The sequence below is a fragment of the Cricetulus griseus genome, chromosome 2 (genome assembly GCF_003668045.3).
Source record: "Cricetulus griseus strain 17A/GY chromosome 2, alternate assembly CriGri-PICRH-1.0, whole genome shotgun sequence".
Taxonomy (NCBI): domain Eukaryota; kingdom Metazoa; phylum Chordata; class Mammalia; order Rodentia; family Cricetidae; genus Cricetulus; species Cricetulus griseus.
In genome coordinates, this window is record NC_048595.1 from 398,405,466 (window position 1) to 398,427,137 (window position 21,672).

The following is a 21,672-nucleotide window of genomic DNA, read 5'->3' on the forward strand; positions in this document are numbered from 1 at the left end:
CCCCATCACCCACCCTCTCTCTTCCTCCTAGCCTCTCCTGGTTTCCCAGGTGACATCCAAGGAACACTAAGAGTTGCTAGTGACAGAAAAGCAGCTTGAGGAACCCAGAAAGCAGAGGGAATGCCCCAACAGGAGAAGGGAGGGACCCTTAACTCCCCAGACCAGTGTTCCTCTCTCAGAAGCCTCCAGCTGCACCTCCCCAGTTTTGTAAGCATGCTCCTAGACCTGTGGACACATGGCACCAGTGCCTTCCACATCCAGTTGTTCTCTATTCCCCATGGCCTGACTCTGTTCCTTTTGACTGACGGCTCCTCATGAAACCGCTCCACCTCTGCAGTTCTAGGGCCCAGAGACCCTACTCCTACTCTCCCACCCACCTTCCCCTTGTTCCCCCCATTGCTCTAGCTTGACCCTGCCACAAACTTCTCCAGGAAGCGTCCAGCATGGGCTCCCTCTGGCTCCAGCCTGGAGCCACCACTCTGAAGTTTTGGCTCCCACGGGCCATCACAGGCCTGGACATGGGTCCAGGCACCCCATGGCCTAGGGTTCCCTTAAGGTAGCAATCCATGCAGAAAATGAGAAATAAGCAGAACAAGCACTTGGGAGCTGAGCGTGGTAGTTAAAACATAGAAGTTGGAGAAGGAACACCAGGTCTGGGCCCTGTTTCCTCTGCCTCAAGGCACTCCCTGCACCATGTCTGCTTATAACCCATTAAACCCTCTCAGCTAAAACCAGAAGAACTAACTGTACAAACAGCCTGCTTTTCACAGATGAGACTGCAGAAGAGTAGAAACTGGGGGTATTCCCTGCGGCCACAGAGCACACTGGGCCTGGGCAGAAGCAAAGGTCTTTGACTCCAACACCTGGTCAGATCCTCTCTTCTCTGGCCACTCAGGATTACAAATTCTCCTGCATGCAAGCAGGCTCCAGACTCTGCTCTGTGTAGCCAGTGCCTCTAATGAGGGATATGGTTTCCAGAAACTAGTGAGATAGCTGCAGAGCTTTGGCATAGGAGAGCCAGGAACCCACATACCCTGCACTCTTCCCTCTGACCCCTGACTTCTGAAAATTCCCCCATGTTCCAAAGGACACTTGGACCTGTGGTTAGAATCCACTTGTTTTAGGGGTTATGACTCTAATTAAACAAAATTCCCAGCAGGAAGATGACTCAGCAGGTAAAGCCACCAAGCCTGAAGACTGAGTTTGATCCCGGGGACCTACAAAGTGGAAGAAGAAAGCTGTCCCCAAGTTGTCCTCAGACCTTCACAATCACAACATGATGTTGGCGTGCATACACACGATTAGTTAAAATATAATGCCAGGAGTGGTAGGCAGTACATGCTTTTAATCCCAGCAATAGGGAGGCAAGGCCAGCCTGGTCTGTAGAGAGTGCTAGAATAGTCAGAGCTACATAGTGAGACCCAGTCTCAAAAAACAGTGGGTTTTTTTTTTGGGGGGGTGGGTGGGTGTTGTTTGTTTTTGTGTTTTTGTTTTTGTTTTTCAAGACAGGGTTTCTCTGTAGCTTTGGGGTCTGTCCTGGAACTCACTTTATAGACCAAGCTGGCCTTGAACTCACAGAGATCTATCTGCCTCTGCCTCTGCCTCTGCCTCTGCCTCTGCCTCCCAGGTGCTGGGATTAAAGACATGCACCACCACCACTTGGCTTGTTTTTTGTTTTGTTTTGTTTTTAAACTTTAAACAAAATTATGTGAGTTTGAGGCCATTCTGGTCTACAGAGAAAGATCCAGGACAGCCAGGACTATACGGTGAACCTCTGTTTCCAAATAAATAATTATTAATAATAATAAATTATGTTTTTCTCTGTTCCCCACCCCCCTTCTTCCTGTCTCACTCCCCTCAGCTAAAAAGGTCCAGGCTCAGCTGTGCTCTACAGTCTGCCTCAGTTTACTTTCTCAATGCACTGGCATCCTGTGACCTCAGCAGTCCTTTCTCCTACTAAGCACCAAAAAGGAGTAAAAGGCCAGAATCAAGAAAGGCCTTCCTAACCAAGATCTGGTTAGGAAGAGAAGGGAGAGTCTTGTCTGGGTCAGGCCTTCCCAGAAGCCAAACACATGGTGGGTAGACAAGCCTCTACAGGACAGGGACTGGGGATGGAGAGAGATGACCTCCAGAGACTGAGAAGCTCAACAGGTAAACAGAGCTGCCAGACATCTGAATTCCTGGGGAAGCCTGAGTAAGCCATCCCCCTATCCCGACCAACAGTGGAATGCAGCTGGGTGGCCTGCATGCAGGGTTTACCCAAGCCAGAGCTGTATACAACCAAAAACTTTATCTCCCAGGCTCTTCTGAGGTTCCCAGAACTCAGGGTGAGTCAGAGCCCAAGGCTGGGGCCTGCGGCACACCTGATTCACTGCCGGATATGTGGTCATTCTGAAATGAAATGGGAGCAGAGGGGACCCGCCTCTCTGTACAGAGAGGTGAAGAGGTGGGCCAGGTGATCGATTCTCATGAAGGCTATGGGCCAAGTCTTACCAGCAGCGCTGAGCCAAAAATTCCCCTCAGGAAAGCTAGGCACAAACTGTCCTTCAGTTTTCCCTCTGTTCTAAGATGTAGAGTTGATACCCAGTTGTTAATTGGAGTCAATGGTTTCTCTTTCTATAAGTTTCAAAATCTAAGATCCAACTAAATAGACAGGAGCAGGGTTGAGAAACAAAGGGACAGCCTACTGCCAGGGCTGTGCCCCCTGTCACGCCTCCACCCTAAGCAGACCTAGGAGGGGAGAAGGGAGAAAAAGGAGGCTCTGTTCTCTGGTTCCTGGTGTCCCTGAGAAATTCCCCAGGCCCCTGCCAAGCTCCCCCTCCCTCCTCACAGGCTAGTGAGGCCAGTCAGGGAGAGAGTGTTTAATCGGCCCCTCTGCAGGTGGTATCGATGACCTCACTGTCCTCTCCAGAGCCATGCTTTCCCTTGCCAGGTACCCCCACTTGCTCCAAGTTGTGCCCTGCCAGCGCTCAGGCAGGCCAATCTTCTACAAACACTGCTTTGATCCTGTCACTCCCCAGCCCTGAGCTTCCCATCACCTTCTGAATAAAGGTCACTTCTCTCATCTGTCGGCAAAGGCTCAGTCTTGCCTACCTGGCACTGGCTGCCACTCTGAGCCCCGCCTCCCAGAGCTGTGCCCTCCCTCGTGTAGTGCCACCTGCTGCTGAAGCCTGACCCTCCCTGCCCCTCCACACACCCCATTCACTCAGCAAACATTTGCTGAATGAATACTATATGACAGCCCCTCCTCCCAGCAGCCAGAGAGAAGCCACCCCTAGACCCTCCTGTCATACCCTGGACTGGGTTTCACTTGCTGTGGGCATAGCTGAGCTCTGTACTCTGACTGTAAGAAGCCTGATCCATGTGTGGACTGTGCACTAAGGGACATTCTTCTTTATTTGTCCCATCAGGTCCTCACAATGACCTTGAGAGTTCAGTATCATTATCCTTATTCATGTGTGAGGAACCCAGGACATTGAGAAGCAATTCATTCTGTGAATAGTGGTTAGGGCTCAAGCAGGGTTTGGGGTTCTATGTCCACAGCTCTCACATTGCAAACCATAGCACCTTCCTCAAAACACTGTCTTGTTCCCTTCAGTAGAGTGAGTGTGTGAGCCAGTTCTACCCAGACAAGTCCTGTTCTCTGCTTTCCTCCCCACCTTCTCGCCCTTACTCTGGATCCAAGAATGTGGAGGACAAGGAAGAAATGAGCGATTACTGTCCCTCTCGGATCCCAGGGATAGCAGCTAAAGCTCTGGGTAGCTGTGCAGAAGCCTTCATCCACACACACTACCTGTTCTGATAGTCCCCAAGTGAGTTCCAGCTCTTGTCTCCTGCCCTTCCCAACTCCAGTAGGACACAGGTTGGGTGAGGGAGCAGTAGGCAAGACGGAAAAAAAAAAAATGGTAAGGGGCCAAAATGCAATGACTCACCCTCCTTGGCCTCCCCTGGGGGGTTTAGGGGCTGGACACTTGAAATTCCAGCCTATCCCTGGAGAGACACTTAGGTGTCAATTACCTGGACAGCATGAGGACGACTCTGTTTATTCCAAACTAAGAGGCTGCCATGGCAACCTAGGGCCAGTGCCTTTAGGGCTGAGAGCAAAGGTCCTGGACATAAGGGGTGGAGCCATATGTACCCAGTCCCAAGGTTCTGCTGCCAGCCTGCCAACTGTATGCCATGCGGCTTGCTCTAACCCAGCACCCCCTTGTGGCCAAGTAAGAGCCAGCCTGGAGCTGAGAAGGGGCCACCCATCTTATAGAAACACATTTCTACCCCTTCTCAACCTTTTAAGACCAGAGACAGACAAACACTAAGATAGGAGATGTTCCCGACCTCTGTGCCAGAGAAAAAAAGGAATGAGGAACTGAGCTAACTGCAGAGAAGCTAAGTAGTGAATAGCATCAAGGAGAGAAGGACAGCAAAGATTTCAAAGCTAAAGAGATGGCTTCTTGGCTGGGGGGTGGGGGAGTTAAGAACACTGAGGTGGCAACACCCTCACTCCTTCCTGTCAGTCACTGAATCAGAACTCTTGCCCAGCAGGGCTGCCATGGCTGCCACCATCTTTTTTTTTTTGAGATTTTATTTTTTATCTTATCTTATGTGTATGAGTGTTTGACTTACCCATATGTATGTGTAACAGGTGGGTGTCTGGTGCCCTTAAAGTTCAGAAGAAGGTATCAGATCTCTTGGAACTGGAATTGATGGTTATGAGTCACTATGAACCTGGGCCCTCTGGAAGGACAGTCAGTGCTCTTAATCATTGAGCCATCTCTCCAGCTCTAGACATTTTTTTTTTTTTTTTGAGACAGGGTTTCTCTGTGGCTTTGGAGGCTGTCCTGGAACTAGCTCTTGTAGACCAGAGATCCACCTGCCTCTGCCTCCCAAGTGCTGGGATTAAAGGTGTGCGCCACCACCGCCTGGCTCCAGCCATCATTCTTAATAATGCACTGTTTGGAAAGTCATGTGCCCTTCAAAACTCTGACATGCACCACTAACAGCTAGTACCTCAGGAACCCCTTGCCACATACACACACACACACACACACACACACACACACAGAGGCTAACAGCTAGTGACTTAGGAACTGCCCCCCCCCCCATACACACACTAGTGACTCGGGAATTACCCCCACACACACACACACACAGAGGCTCTTAGGATATGCCTCCTTCTCTTTTCTTCTGGGCAATCTGTGTGTGTCAAACATCTCTGAACCCCCGTGGGAGCTGCACAGCAGCATCTTGGCTGTCATCTGTCCTCAAATCTGTGGCTGTGCAGGGTGGCTTTGTCTACTTGAAACAAACCCAAATATATCTCAGAAGAGAAAATCTTAATTGAGAAAATGCCTAAGAAAATGCCCTCTAGGCAAGTCTGTGGGGCATTCTCATGGGTAACAATTGATGTGGCAAGGCCCTTACCCACTACGAGCAATGCCATCCCAGGATAAGTGGTCCTAGATATTACAAGAGAGAAGACCGACCAAGCTATGAGGAGCAAGCCAGGAAGGACCAATCCTCCGAGGCCTTTGCTTCAGTTCCTGCCTCCAGTTTCCTGCTCTGACATCCTTCGATAATGGACTGGGATGTGGAAGTGTAAGATAAAATAAATCCTTTCCTCCCCAAGTTGCTCATGGTCATGGCGCCTTATAACCGCAAGAGAAATCATAACTAAACAGGCTCCAAACTGAAATCACTATGTAACACTGCTTACCGCCTTACCGCCTCCCTTGATTTCTTGCCTGGTAGACAGCATCACCTGCCTCCAAAGCCAGAAGCCTGAAACTGCCTGAAGTTCAGACATGAGAACACGCTTCACTGAGTTAGTTGAGACTAAGCAGTGTGACCCCTGTAGAGTGCTGTGTGTGCCTGGTACATCTTACATATGCAACATGTGCTACTGTCATTTTAAGAGATATATGTTGTTTTGTTGGTGGTGAAAGGAAGATGAGAAGTTCAAGGTCACCCTCAGCTACACAGCAGCCTGGGATCCATGAGACCTTGTCTCAAAAACCAAAGCAACAACAAAAATTAAGAACATCTCGGTAAAAAACATCGTTAAAAGACAAAAAAGGAACCGGCTGACAAGATGCTCCATCAGTAATGGTGCTTGCCTCCAAGCCTGGTGACCTTAGTTTGATCCCTGATGATCCACAGGCTGGAAGGAAAAAACTGAGTCTTGAAAGCTGTTCTCTGACCTCCATAGGTTCTCTACAGAATGTGCCCATTACACACACAGACAGACACTTAACTAAGCAAGTAATTGATATAATGTAAATGTGGGGCCAGCAGCCAGGCACAGGGAGGCACAGACAGGGAGCTCTGTGAGTTCCAGACTAACCCGGTCTACATAGTGACTTCCTGTACAGCTAGGGCTACATAGTCCTCAGATAACCCAAACCCCCACCCACCCACCCACGCTTCTACCAACTTCCCAGCTGCACTTCTCTTTTGCTATTTGTTTTGACTTGGGTTTTTATTTTTTAATGATTTATGTATTTATATTTTTATGTACATTGGTGTTTTGCCTGCATGTGTATCTGTGTAAAGGTGCCAGATCCCCTAGAACTGGAGTTATAGACAGTTGTGAGCTGTCATGTGGGTGCTAGGGATTGAACCTGGGTCCTCCAGAAGACCAGCAACTTCTTTTAATTACTGAGCCATCTCTCCAGCCCCTATTCTTGGGTTTGTTTTTTTGTTTGTTTGTTTGTTTTTTTTTGTTTTGTTTTTTTTTTTTGAAAAGTAGTCTCTTGTAGTCTAGGCTAGTCTCAAACTAGCTATGGAGCTGAGGCTGGCCCTGAACTCATGATCCTCCTACTTTTTTTGAGTCAGAGTTTCTGTGTAGACCAGACTGGCCTTGAACTCACAGGGATACACCTGTCTCAGCCTCCTGAGTATTGAGATTAGGGACAAGCACCACTATACCTGGTTCCTGCCCTTGGTTTTTTTATACAGCTGGTGTCAACCACAGGCATCTGTCTCTCACTCCTCACCCAGCTTTCCACTGAGACCTTCTAGTTGTCATTTTGTTGTTGTTGTTGTTTTGATTTGGTTTGGTTTGGGTTTTTCAAAACAGGATTTCTCTGTATAACAGTCCTGGCTGCCCTGGAACTCACTCTGTAGACCAGACTGGCCTAGAACTCACAGAGATCCGCCTGCCTCTGCCTCTGCCTCCTGAGCGCTGGGATTAAAAGCATGCACCACCACCACCACCTGGTTCTCTAGTTGCCTTTTATTTTACCTCCCTCATGCTTCCTATTAGAGGAGAGGCAGAAGCATGGAAGGTTGCCAATGAGTCCCAGTTCTGCCACCTACTAGTACCATCACTGTTCAGGTTTCAGCTTGGATGTCACTTCTTCGAGACTCTTAGCTGGAATCAATGGTTACTGCTACCAACTTCCATTTCCTCTAGACTCACCTTAGAACGGGAACAATTTTCAGTGTTCTGCTCTCTGTAAGGCTGAGAGCAACATTCCCACACTTGCTAGGGAAACCTTCCACTCACTCTATCACCTCCAGGGGGATGGATACCTGTCTGTTTCTTTCTCAACAATCTGGTGTTTTGTTCTGTTGTACTAGGAATGGAGCCCAGGGCCTTGTAACCACTCTGCCAGAGTCCCATCCCCAATCTTTTTGTTTTGTTTTTTTGGTTTTTTGAGACAGGGTTTCTCTGTGTAGCTTTGGAGCCTATCCTGGCACTCGCTCTGGAGACCAGGCTGGCCTCAAACTCACAGAGATCCACCTGCCTCTGCCTCCCGAGTGCTGGGATTAAAGGTGTGTGGCACCAACTCCTGGCTCTCATGCCCAATCTTTTAGCAACTTTTTTTTTTTAATTAAGATTTTATTTGTGGCTAGGTGGTGGGGGTGCACACCTTTAAACCCAGCACTCAGAAGGCAGGGACAGGGGGATCTCTGTGAATTCTAGGCCAGCTTGGTCTACAGAGTGAATTCCAGGACAAGCTTACTGGAGTCCATAAGGGAAGAGAAGAAGAGAATATGAGATCTGGCAAAGCCACCTTAATGAAGGAGGCTGGAGTGGAGAGCAGGGGCCATGGGAGTTCCTAGGATGTCTTCTTTCTGCTTCAGCAGCCAGAGAGCACTGGTAGGCACGCAGGTGCTCCTGAGCAGGAGGGCAGAATTTTCCTCCTTCATTAACCCTAGGAAAGACCCCTCTGGTACAAACAACTGAGGCAGTAAGATTGAAAGCATCAGTGCATCCCCACACTCCCACTCCAGGGGAGAATGCCCAAATGGAGCCCTCAGAACCCCACCCCAGCTCTACCCTGCATAAGCTGCCCTAGGACTTCAAATGGGGAGGATACCCCCAGAGAGTTCTGGAGGTCTTTCCTCAATGCCCCTCTGCTCCCCGGCTGCACACTCCATGCCCCCCCCCTTTAGGCTCTCTTTCAGTCTACCCAACTATACTTCCTGACTCTCTAGAACCCTACTTTATGTTACAGACAGAGCCAGCCTAGGCTGGCTTCAAATTCCCTATGTATTTTGAACTCCAATCCTCCTGCATCTATCACTCAGGGTTCCTGACAGCTAGCTAGTCAACCATTCTACCATGTCAGCTACACCCAGCCAAGTTCATTTGTTTTATTAGACAGGGACTCAAACAACCTCGGTCAGCCTGAAACTCCAAATCCTTTTGCCTTCCAGTGCTGGTATCCCAGGCTCATGCCACCATGCCCAGCCCATCCTTTTTAGATAATCGTTTAAACCTAAACCATTCACTGAGCTCCCCCTCCAAGTCCATTCTACACCAAACTTACCTGACCCAAAGTTCCACCTCATTGCTCCAGGTCTCAGAGCCCTGCCAAAACCCCTCCTGGAAGGGAAACTGAATCTCCCTGCTCCTCTAACACTCTCACCCCCACCACAAAGTCCCGTGTTCTCCAACACTTGAATCACTTAATTCTTCAAGGAGAGGCTCCAGTTGGGTGTGGTGTCACCTGTAATCCCAGCACTCTGGAGGATCATAAATTTGGGGCCAGCCTGGGCTACACTTTGAAACTATCTCAAAAAGGATAAATAATCATGGGGCTCACTCCTTTAATCTCAGCACTCCAGGAGGCCCTGAGGCTGATTCCAGAGTTCCGGGCCAACCTGGACCACATAGTGAATTCCAAGAAAGAAGTCGGAACCAGCCTTGCACTCACAGTAGAGACTCCACCGCACAGCCCTGGAATGACATTCTGAACACCCTCCCACCTCTATTTGCCCCATCCTCCACCCCAGCTCCTCCGGGCTGGGCCAGATAACAATTTCTGGGCCTCCTGACTCCAGACCCTCACAATCCTCTCTAATCCTCTAATCTCCCACTATCTAGTCTGCACAGAGCATGGCTCTAGCCCTTTATAGTAGAGTGAGCTTGAGAGTGCGGGACGGCCACCCTACAGTCTCCACCGTGCTTTCTCCTAGTTAAACCTGCAGTGCCGGTTCCCTGCCCTTCTGCAGGACAAGTGAATGCAGGGCCTGGGGGAGGGAATCACTTCCTCCTCCCCACCCCAAGACATTCTCCCCCTACCCCTCACCCCACCGCTCAACCTCTCTTTACTCGTCTTTGTTCTCTGCGCTTCTCGGCTGACCGCTCGCGCCCCTCCCTCTCCACAGACTGGCTCCACTGCTACTCCATTCCCTTGCCCCCACCCCCAACCCAGAGGCTCAGCCCTAAGGATCTTGAAGTGAAACTATTCCCCCACGCCCCTCTCCCCACCGCGCCTACTGTCAGGATGAGTTTTAAGACCCTATCACAGAAGAATCCGGAAGTGAGGGGAAGGGGCAAGCTGGCACTGGACTCCTGAGGTCGGTATTTGCCCCATGCTGCAAGAGGTCAGGAATGCTACCATCTACGTTAGCTTTGAGAGATAAGGAGACGTTGCAACTCCCCAACCCCACTGCAAACCTCCCCGCCCGCAGAGGGGCCAGCGCTTCAAGGGTGGGGCAAGATCAGAGCAGAATCATCCCCCGGCTTAGAGAAGAATTCTAGGGTCTGCTAGTTCCCCTGTGGTCCTACGTGACTTGAGGCCTCCTCGAGATTAAGAGTCCTGCCCTATGCCCTCCTGAGTTAGGCCTTACTCTCCAGTAAGTAATTCCTATTTGTTCAAGAATGAGCGTTGCGATTAACATTCCTATGCATTGCCTGCCGGAAAACTAGACAGGCAGTTCTTTCTTTTTTTCCCTCTCCATAGAAGTGAAGAAAACAAAAACAAAACAAAAAAAACACCACCAACAAGAAAACCCTGAAGTTCAGTTGAGTGACTTTTTGAGGTTACCCAACCAGCAAAGAACCCAAGTTGGATAACTTAAAGCCTAAAACAAAACAGCAAAAGCTATCCACACTTCATTGTATGGTCCTATAAAATAGGGCAGTTGTGGACCTCAGTGGGAGAATTTGTAAAGCTGAAAAAAAAAACCCTGTAACTGGCTGGAATCTCCAGCCGCCAAGAAGCCTTCATGCAAAACCAATGGGCATTCGTTTGTATGTTAGTTTGCATTCCATTTGCCTGGATGTCTCTGGCAACACCCAACCTCCCCAGCCAGGTCCCAGCTCCCGTGGAGTCTTCCAGGGTTTTCCCATCCAGAAGGAGGCAGGCTTAGAACAATCCATTCACACCCTGAATCGGCTTGATCTGCTGACCTGGGCCCTTCCTAAGGTTCTTTTCTCTCCCAGTTTTACTTTTCTGTCTGCCTAACACAGAGTCAGTTCAGCTGGCCGCTCGATAAGGATCAATAGATCCGTCCATTCCAGAGCAAAGAGCATGGCCACATATGTGACAAACACCAGGTCCTGCCAGAAAAACGTGCTCCAGGTGCTGACTAGCTTGAATCTCAGGGTTTCTGGGTCTTCTTTCAACAGGAGTAGGGGCTGGGGTGTTGCACAGGTTTGGGGTTTTATCAGGGAGCATGCTGGAAGGTCAGAGAGCATTAAGAAGACTGACCAGGAAGGATAGAAGAAAAAGCCCAGGGAGCAGGAGGAGGGGGAGGTTCGGGCAGGTGGCAGGGGTCGGGATAATAGAGGTGTAGGCAATCAGGTTCAAACCTAACAGGGTGTTTCTATGCATCCCTGCCTGCCTTCTGAAACCCCAACCTCTTCAGACACAGTATAGTCTGTAGGAGAGACAGTGGTCTCTTTTCCCTGCTGTTCCAATGGCTACTAGAAAGGGCATGACACACAATAGGTGTCCAGCAAATACTGGTTAAATTGTAGGTGCTCTTGGGCTGGCTGTGTACTCAGCTAGCAGAGTGCTTATGTCGAATATGAGGTCTTGGGTTTGATCCTCTGCACCCGATATACCTGGGTGTGATATCTCATGCCTGTGATCCCAGCACTTGAAAAGTAGGGACAGGAGGATCAGGAGCTAAAGGTCCTCCTTGACAACATAGAAAATTCAAGACCATCCTGGGCTACATGAGACCCTGTCTGTGCACTCAAGCCACCAGGGACTGAGTGAGGAAATGTGTTCCTGTGTGTTTACGAATATATTTCCACATTTGACAATATATATTTTCATAGTTCCCTTTGGACACATGCTTAGCAGTGGACAGAGCCAAAGCACTGACTGGGAACCAGTGCCTTGGGACCAGAGTGTGAAAACTAAGAGACCTGCGCATCTTATTTCTCTTCCTCTTTTTATTTATTTATTAATTATTAATTTATTAATTATTATTTACTAATTTTTACCACATTGGTGTTTTGCCTGCATGTCTGCATGAGTGTGTCAGGTACCCTGGAACTGGAGGTACAGAGAATTGTGAACTGCCATGTGGGTGCTGGGAATTGAACCCAGGTCCTCTTACAAGAGCAACCAGTGTTCTTAACCGCTGAACCGTATCTCCAGCCCCTCTCTTCCTCTTCTTGAGCTCCCAACTTTTCTTCCCCAGGACTCCTGGGGACTCCAGGACTCTCCCCCTACTTAAATTCTAAGGACACTCTATAAAAATCTTTGCCCTAGTGGACACCTATTTATGAGACCCGTATTAGAAAAGCCATTTCCTTCTCTAAAAGCAAAATCTCAAGGGCTAACACCACCTGTTATCCTTGGTGGCCCGGATTAGTCACCCCCTTCCTGGAGCGGTGAGGGTGGCAGGGCAGTGTTGGTGTAAGAAAACCAAAAAAGGGTGCGACCAGGTAAGTCACAGGAATCGCCTGCTCCTGGCGCCTGCGGCTCCGGTGGCGGGGGCGGGGCCTGCAGAGGATGTCCCCACCTCCTCCCTCAGCGATATAACAGGCCGAGGGCTGCCACTCTCCACGACCGTCCAAACTCCTGTCCCGGTCTCTCGCTTCGCTCTCATTTCCAGAAAACATGAGCTTCACCACCCGCTCCACCACCTTTTCCACCAACTACCGGTCCCTGGGCTCTGTGCGGACGCCCAGCCAAAGGGTCCGGCCTGCCAGCAGCGCGGCCAGCGTCTATGCAGGTGCTGGGGGCTCGGGTTCCCGAATCTCTGTGTCCCGCTCTACAAACGTCTGGGGTGGCTCCGTGGGGTCTGCAGGCCTGGTTGGAATGGGTGGCATCCAGACCGAGAAGGAGACCATGCAGGACCTGAACGACCGCCTGGCCAGCTACCTGGACAGGGTGAAGAGCCTAGAGACTGAAAACAGGAGATTGGAGAGCAAAATCCGGGAACATCTAGAAAAGAAGGGGTCCCAGGGCGTCAGAGACTGGGGCCACTATTTCAAGACCATCGAGGACCTGAGGGCTCAGGTAAGGGGCATGAGGGGAGGAGCCCTCGTTCCCAGACATTGTGGTCATCCAGTGCCCCCACCCCATCCCCACCCCCCAAAACAACTTCAATAGGGTGTGGGTGGTTGACTAGTTCCATTCCACATCCATCCCATTTCCCCACTCTACAGGAATACTTTGGATTCCCACCCACAACCTAGGAATTCCAAGCGTGGTGCCTACACACTGGAGTTCGCTTCCCCCAAAGGGTGTAGTGGGAAGGGAACAGGAATAAGAGCCCCGCAGAAAAAAAGGGGGGCATAATGTGGACCCAGACACTCACTTCTTTTTCAGTGGGGACAGTTACAGGGTTAAGCGGATGTAGCTAAGGCTGAGTCATCCAGAAGTAAACAGGAGCCTACCTGTGGGAGGGGCCAGTCAAGGGGGTGGGGGGCCCAGAACAAGAGGTTAGCTCGCAGGTGCACCGGGCGAAATTGCCAGGAGAGAGCTGCTCGTTTGCAGGCAGGCGGGATAGTGCAGGCCCAGACAGAGGGGCAAGGTGCCAGGATCTAAGAGTCCATGAAGGGAGAGGCTGCACAGGTGGAAAGGGAGATGGGAACGCTAGCCTCTGGCAGTTCCGGGCCTGGGATGCATTCAGTGAAACAGAAGACACATCCGCATTCCCGATCCTGCCCCTACCCACCCATCATTTGACCTGGTACTCTCACAGAGACCCTCTGCTTTAATCCACCCAGATCTTTGCAAATTCCGTGGACAATGCCCGCATCGTGTTGCAGATCGACAATGCTCGACTCGCTGCCGATGACTTCAGGGTCAAGTAAGTCTGGGGCTACAACTAGAGTTAAGAGTGGTCTACTCCAGGGGCTGTGTTAGGGTGGGGTTTCCTTTCCGAGGCTTATTCAGGTTAGGGTCCTTTGAGTGGTCATTTAACTGTTCATTCATGCAGCCCAGTTTAAGCATTACTGCTCCTGGCAGCCAAGAACAGTGCTGAGGAAATGATGCCTGACTCAGGTGACTGGTTTGTGATGGGCCTAAGGCTAGGCTAGGGAGGTGGCTCTGGTTGGGAAGGCTCTAGATCAGATGGGGTCCACTGATCACTTCCACTCCTTCAGGTATGAGACAGAACTGGCCATGAGACAGTCTGTGGAAAGCGACATCCATGGACTCCGAAAGGTGGTGGATGACACCAACATCACAAGGCTGCAGCTCGAGACAGAAATTGAAGCCCTCAAGGAAGAGCTGCTATTCATGAAGAAGAATCACGAGGAGGCAAGTGGGGCTACTGACTAGGCCTGGGAGCCAAGACTTAGATGGGCAAGGCTGCCCCCAAAATCAGCCTTGCATGGAAATTTAGAGCCACCAGCCTGGGCTGCTAGCCTGTTTTGATTAAGAGCAAAAGAGCTCACCCAAGTTAGCCTACATTATCTTGACCTCATAATAGTATAAAGTCTAGCTTGCAGCCCTACCACTGGAAAGCTGAGGCAGGAGGATTGATTTCAATGCCAGCCTGTGTAAATAAGGGGAGATGGAGACAAAGGTAGAGATTGCCAGTCTTAGGAGCTGGTAGGGCTTCTGGAAGAAGTTTAAGGTAAAGTTATGTGGGGGGAGGAGGGGATAAGATGCAGAGAGGAAATTATCTCTGAGTGGCAGGTTCAGGCAGTGAAGAAGTGGCATTCCTACCCGTCTGGAGCAGAAGCCCAGATTTGCTAAGTGCAAGTCCAGGATCTCCTTCCCTTTCTTCCCTCATTATGCTCATCATTGCCTTCTAGAAAAGGCCATCTAGAAAAGTGATGAAGGGCTGGGTTGGGACTCTGACCTTCAGTGCCCCCTCTTAGGTACCCCCTCCCCTTGTTTCTGCCTTCTTCAGGAAGTCAAAGGACTGGAAGCCCAGATTGCCAGCTCTGGACTGACTGTGGAAGTGGATGCCCCCAAATCTCAGGATCTCAGCAAGATCATGGCTGACATCCGGGCCCAGTATGAGGAGCTGGCTCAGAAGAACCGTGAGGAACTGGACAAGTACTGGTCCCAGCAGGTATGCAAGAGGAAAGGCTGGTTGTCAGGGTGTGAGGAGGAGGCTGCCAACGAAGGCTGGTCTTGACTGACCCTCCCCGCACTACAGATTGAGGAGAGTACCACAGTAGTCACCACCCAGTCTGCTGAAATCAGAGATGCCGAGACCACACTCACAGACCTGAGGCGCACCTTCCAGGCCTTGGAGATCGACCTGGATGCCATGAAAAATCAGGTGAGAGTCCCACAGTCACCTGCTGCAGTTCCTCTGGATCCAAACCTCTGATATGTGGCCTCAGCCCCAGCTGTCTGTCCCTCTTCCTCCTCCTGACAGAATCAAGGGATTCCCTAAACTGAAGCACTTCTCTTTCTATTTCCCATTACTCCCACACTGGAGCCTAGTACTTAGCACACAGGTAGACCTCAAGACCCTGTCAGAGAATGAAGGGTAAAACAGGCTAGGACTCACCCTCCCATCTTTCTGTGCCATGCAGAAAATCAGCTTGGAGAACAGCCTTAGGGATGTGGAGGCCCGATACAGTGCGCAGATGGAGCAGCTCAATGGGGTCCTTCTGCACCTGGAGTCAGAGCTGGCACAAACCCGGGCAGAGGGGCAACGCCAGACCCAGGAATATGAAGCCCTGCTGAACATCAAGGTTAAGCTTGAGGCTGAGATTGCCACCTACCGCCGCTTGCTGGAAGATGGGGAAGACTTCAGGTGAGAGATATTCTCCTAGCCACACAAGTGAGGGTCTTTTCTCCACTTTTGGAACTCTGGGAAGTCCCAAGTTCTGTTTGATGGTAACCACCGAGCAGTGGCTTCAAGATAGTGAGTTATAGGTTCTGTCCCATGAGAAAGGAATGACTAAGTATTGCCCTTAGCTGCTCTTGGGATAGAAGTTCAGCCTTGAGTTTCCCTTTTCTGGAAGAAATGGCTGGAGAGAGTTTGGAGGTAAAGCTAGGAGTCAGGAGAAATTTTTATGAATTTCTGGTCTCCTTTCTACTCTGTGGGGCTGTTTATAACTAAGGTGTGGTCATCTTTTACAGTCTCAGCGATGCCCTGGACTCCAGTAACTCCATGCAAACTGTCCAGAGGACAACCACCCGCAAGGTCGTGGATGGCAAAGTGGTGTCCGAGACCAACGACACCAGAGTTCTGAGACACTGAGGCTGAGAAGGAGGCTACCCTGGGAACTAAGGAAGCAATAAAAGTTGAGAGGTCACTGAACATCACTTTGTGTCTTTCTTGGCAGTCTTCATGCTTGTGCACATGTGCGTTGAGTCTACAGTCCCATCTCGGGTCAGACAGAAGTCTCTTGACCCTAGGGGTTTCACATGGATTGGGCAGTGAGTAAGGAAGAGTCTGGGTTCTTAAAATACCTAGACGTAGGAGATATGACTGTCCTAGGTAGGGGTGAAAGTATAAATAAAACTGAGGAATCTCCTGCTCAAGAGACCTGGTGAAGAAGCCAGGCATGGTGGTGTGCACATATGATCATTATTTTGGTTCAAGGCCAGTGGGCTATATAGCAAGTTCCAGAGCAGCCTGCATCACACGCCAATGTCCCACTAAAAACAACAACAGCTAGGTGTTGTGGTGCACCTCTAAAATCCCACTTTGTAGTGGCAGAAGGATCATCTGCTGCATAGAAAATTTGAAGCCAGCCTTAGCTATTTGAGACCTTCTCTCAAAAGGGGTTTAGGCAAGAACTTGGTAAACCCAAGCATGGTAGCATAGGCCTATAATCCTAGCACCTGTGAAGCAGAGGCAGGAGCATCATGAGTTCAAAGCCAGCCTGGGTTATGCCCACCCTCTCTGAAGAAAAAAAAATATGCTCATAAGACCCCTGCAGAGTCCAGAGAAAACAAAGTCTCCCCTGTTCTGCCTCTTTCCTTTGCCCAAATCCCAGAACTTCCCGCCCAAAGATTCCCATACCCCATCCCACACTCATTACCTATGGTCCCCTAGACCCTGATCTGGCACTCAGTGGAGACATGCTCTTCTGAGATATGGAGGTATGGCCAGAAGTGAGGAGACATGATTACAGAATAATGAAGCTGAAATATACGTGGTGGGTCCTGGGTAAGAAAGCAGGCACCTAAGCAGGCACCTGGGAATGCTATGGCACCATTTTGGGCTTTGTATTGGAGCTTATGACCAAGCAATGGAAACAACACATGTCTAAATTAATCTAGCCAGGTGTAGTGGTGCACACCTATAATACTAGCATTCAGAAAGCAGGGGCAGGTGGATCTCTGAGTTTGAGGCCAGCCTGGTGTATACAGCCAGTTCATAACAGTCAATGATACATAGAGAGGTCCTGTCTTCAATAAAAATAATAAATTTGAAAATAAATAAATTTGAAAATTTGTTTTGATTGGGAGGACAATGTATCTTTCTTAGCTTAAAAATTATAGACATTAACGTATAGTCCAAAAGGAAAGAGGGAAATAAAATTAAAAACACCACATATCTGCTCTCCAAAGGTTATTTACCACAGTTAAATACTTCTTTAGGACTCGAAAACACAAATATTTCATTTTGCTTTATATGTGCAGGATTATAGTGTAAATTATTGTTTCAATTCTGCATTCTTCCTTTAACAATGTGTCTTGGAAGGGGGCAGAGCATATGGTGGCTCCAGTCTGTAATTCCAGCACTCTGGAGACTAAAGAAGGAAGATTACCCTGAGTCAAGACCAGTCTGGTTACAAAGTAAGGCCTTGTCTCACTCATTTGAACAGCCTCCTGCAGCTATAGTGTGGAGTACGAAGTTACTTAGCCCTGATACAAAAGGCTGCAGATAATGTCCATGTGTCCTTTTGCACTCCATGAGCAAGTCTGTGATTTAAGTTATTAAAAATGGTACCATATAGATACACATAAACCAAGGACTTCCCTTGGCTAGGCCCTGTACTAGCTTTCAGTATATACATAGTGAATAAAATACCTGTTATTTCTCTCTCACAAGATTCACAACTTGAGACCAAAAATATGGACATTTCTACTCGTTTTTTCAACAATGTCGAGCACCCCTTTATGCACTAGCCACTCTGCTTGGCGCTTTGTTATACAATAGACAGAATCCTTATCACTGTGGAAATTACATTATGGGATGGAAAAGCACAAAAGCCAATGAAGACGATAAGAAGCCAAGTTACACAGCACTTCAAAGTGAGTTGATCACTACAAGCTGGAGTGAAGCAGGCAAGGTGCCTTGGAAGTGGCGTGTCAGTAAAGACTGGGAGTAATGGTCACAACTGAAAAGGAAAGTGTTTCCCTGAAAAGAGCAGTGTGTTTAGGGTGTCCTGAGTGGCAAAGCTAAAGTTCATGCTGTTTGAGGCCTTTGCTTCTTGAGACCCAGAGGACGGCACTAGCTCGGAAAACCCCTGGCATGAGACCCCAGTACAGGTATACACTAGTGCAGGCTCCCAGACAAGAAGCGTCGGGGGAGGATGTTCAGTGGACAGAGACAGTGCCGCCCTTGCTGAGCAAGGTCCGAGTTACACAAGAGGTTAACTGGAAGTTTCTGTGGGAAGGGCCCCTGCCATCAGACTTTCAGAGAAAACATTCTACTTGAGAGCAGGACGATGACTCATACTCTTTACGCCTGCCTCCCCTGAGTAAACACAGCAGTCAGTCACCTGTCCCATTGATCCTTCCCATTCCCCAGCCATTGCTTTGTCTTCCCACCACCGCAGGGGTCTGCGGGAGACAGATGGAGAGATGGCTGAGCTCTACTTTTGAGATCGGTGTGGGAAGAGTGATCGAGGTGGTTTCCTTGCCTCGTCCCTCTTCCCTCTTCGCTGTCTTCCACATAGGCAGGTATGACATTGAATGTGTTTTCTCAAAACACGATGCCAACCTGCCCAAAGCTAAACAGAAAGTCCCTGGCAGAGCCCGAGTCCCGCTAGCAGCTGAATCCAGCTGATCCAAGAAACCCGAGACGAGGCACCTGATATGATTATCCCTCCCCACACAGACAGGGCTTCACAGTTCCCAGGGCTCTTACGCATTTGATCCTCATTACAATCCTGTAAGGTATGCAAGGCAGCGGCTGTTATTGGCTCTGGATCAGAGTTTGACACTGAAGGCCACAGACATCATATGACCCGACCCCTGTATTTGCAGAGATGGGAACTTGAGGTACGGGTTAAATCACTTCTCTATGTTCTTTCTAGAGTGTGTCTCACTTGATTTTGGTTCTGTTTTGTTTTGTTGGGTGGATGGATTTTGTGTGTGTGTGTGTGTGTGTGTGTGTGTGTGTGTGTGTGTGTGTGTGTGTGTGTGTATTGTTTGGCTTTACAATCTCTTTATGTAGCCCTACCTTGTCTTGAATTTGCTGTGACCCTCCAGTTTCTGCTTCCCTACTGCCAAGACTGTGTGCTGGGATGGTATTGTGTGCCACAACACCTGGATGGGGTATTCTGACTTAGTGGTTGACTGGCCAGGTTCAAGCAGGGAACCCTATACACACTCCTGAGGCTTTAGTCCTCAGACTCAGAGATAGTAACTCAAGGGTGAGGCCCCAGGGCTCAGGAAGAAATATTTGAAAATCTCCCTTGGTGATACTAACAGGCAACCAAGATTGAGAGGCAGCTCATGAGGTCCCTAGGGTCTGTATCATGGCATTCTTTCCTGCTGCAGAAGTCCAAGGCCACTTGGCAATTTTCCTCATTCCCCAGCAAGGAAAAGCAACTGCCTGCTGGGCAGCCGGGTTTTGGCCCTAGAGCATCAAGAGGAAGATGATGATGTAGAGTCACCTGTCCCATTCCATCCAGCCCAGATGACAAACTAGCAAATAGTGCTGAGAACTACAAGCAGCATGCATCATATGATGCCCCTTGGACAAAGACAAAAATACATAGTCAAATTAACTCATATGTCTATGTAAAGGTCTCCCAAAGGATACATAAGAAACTGGAATTAATGGTTGCATTTGAGGGGGAAATTGGTGTAGGGAGTAATATGAATGAGGGAGACTTATTTCCAAATCTGTGTCTGCCAACATCTTCCAAATCAGTTATTACTAATACTTTTTTTGTTTGTTTTTTGTTTTTATGAGGCAGTGTTTCTCTATATAACAGTCCTGGCTGTCCTGGAACTCACTTTGTAGACCAGGTTAGCCTCAAACTCACAGAGATCCACCTGCCTCTGTCTCCCAAGTGCTGAGACTAAAGGTATGAGCCACCACTGTCCAGGTCACTCCCAGCTTCTAATACAATGTTTTTAAAAGATGGGGTTATAAAGTTTCATATATATATATATATATATATATACATATATATATATATATATATATATATATATATATATATACACACACACATCTATATAAAGATACTAAGTTGGGTATAGTGGTGTTTGACTTTAATCCCAGTACTTAGGAGACAGAAGCAAAGTTCTCTGTGAGTTCCAGCCCAGCCTGGTCTACATAGTGAGACCCTGTCTCAAAACAAACAAAAGTATTGTCTGGGGACACTCCTACTTGCTAGGTAAACACTATACCACTGTGCTATATCACCAATTGTTTTTTTTGTTTGTTTTTGTTTTTTCTTTCCAATATTGTTTGAGCTGGGATCTTTCATAAGTTACCCAGGACAGCCTTGAACTTACCCTGTAGCCCAGGCAAGCTTTGAACTTGGGATCTTATTGCCTTAGCCTTCCAAACAGCTCCCAAGGTAGGTTTGCTAAGTTTTGTAAAGTTACAGGAACCTATAACATGCCGGGACATAAATGCCAAAGCCATCTATCTGCTCTTCCCCTCAACTTGACATGTCACACAGCAGGCACTTACTACTCACTAAGAACTGCTTCAGGCACTAGGACTACAGGGCTGAAAAAAAATATATATATAGTATACATGTATAGCTATTATGGAGCTCACATCCTAGCAGATGGAGACAGACAACATAAGATTAATTAAACGAATAAATTGTATAGTATGTTAGAAAGATAAGTACTATGGAAAAAAAATCAAGCAAAACTGAGGAGTCAGAAATGGTGGGTGATATGAGTTTCCTGTCACGACAGTAAAAACTTACCCAGAATCCAGGTGTGGTTCAATTCCCAGCAACCACATGGTGGCTCACAACCATCCATTATGAGATCTGGTGCCCTCTTCTGGTGTGTAGATATACACAGAAACAGAATGTTGTATACATAATAAATAAATAAAATCTTTAAAAAAAAAAAAAAGACAAAAAAAAAAAAAAAAAAGCTGGTGGCTTAAACGGGGCGCTGGTGGCGCACGCCTTTAGTCCCCTAAGGGGACTCAGGAGGCAGAGGCAGGTGGATCCCTGAGTTCGAGGCCAGCCTGGTCTACATAACCAGTTCCAGGACAGCCAGGGCTACTCACAGAGAAATCCTGTGATGGCTAGGGCTACACAGAAGAAGCCTGTCTCAAAAATCAAACTGCTGCTATTATTAACAATAATATAAAACTCATTTTACAGAAGAAACTGAGGTTCAGAGAGATAAAGTACCTTTATTGTTTTCTAACTACCCCCCCCCCATTTTTGCTCTTGCTACTGTTGGGAATGTAGCTCAGCTGCCGGGTGCTTGCCCAAAGCCCTGGATTCAATCTCAAGTCTATATACACACAAGAACACAAATAAACAGCCAGATAAAGAGAAACATAATGTAACGTCTGACTCAGGTAATGCACTCCTGCAGTCATCCCCAAATTAGGGAGGAGATCATTTATAATACTACCCAGTTCACAGGGTTGTTAGAATTAAGTGAAATAACACAGCACAGGTGAAGGATTTGGAGAAGTATTTGACACAGATGGTGCACACTAAGTGTTGGTTAGTGTGGCTGTAATTTTCTGATTACTATGGTTATTGTCATATTGTTATTATAATCCATCCAGGATGATTAGGGATGTAATCTTTTGATTACCTCTGATCCATCCAGACAACCTAGAATTTTTCAGAAGGTCTGTTTTAAGACAAGGTCTCGTGTAGCCCAA

General features: G+C 48.4%; 1 protein-coding gene across 1 annotated transcript; it reads left to right on the top strand.

Annotated features, from left to right (window-relative positions):
* The first annotated feature begins 12,308 nt into the window (after nucleotides 1–12,308).
* Krt18 (keratin 18) lies at nucleotides 12,309–15,867 on the top strand. Its single transcript, XM_027396650.2, has 7 exons — nucleotides 12,309–12,710; nucleotides 13,424–13,506; nucleotides 13,802–13,958; nucleotides 14,557–14,721; nucleotides 14,809–14,934; nucleotides 15,194–15,417; nucleotides 15,747–15,867. The coding sequence occupies exons 1-7, from the start codon at nucleotides 12,309–12,311 to the stop codon at nucleotides 15,865–15,867; spliced, it is 1,278 nt and encodes a 425-aa protein (XP_027252451.1).
* The last annotated feature ends 5,805 nt before the right edge of the window (nucleotides 15,868–21,672 follow it).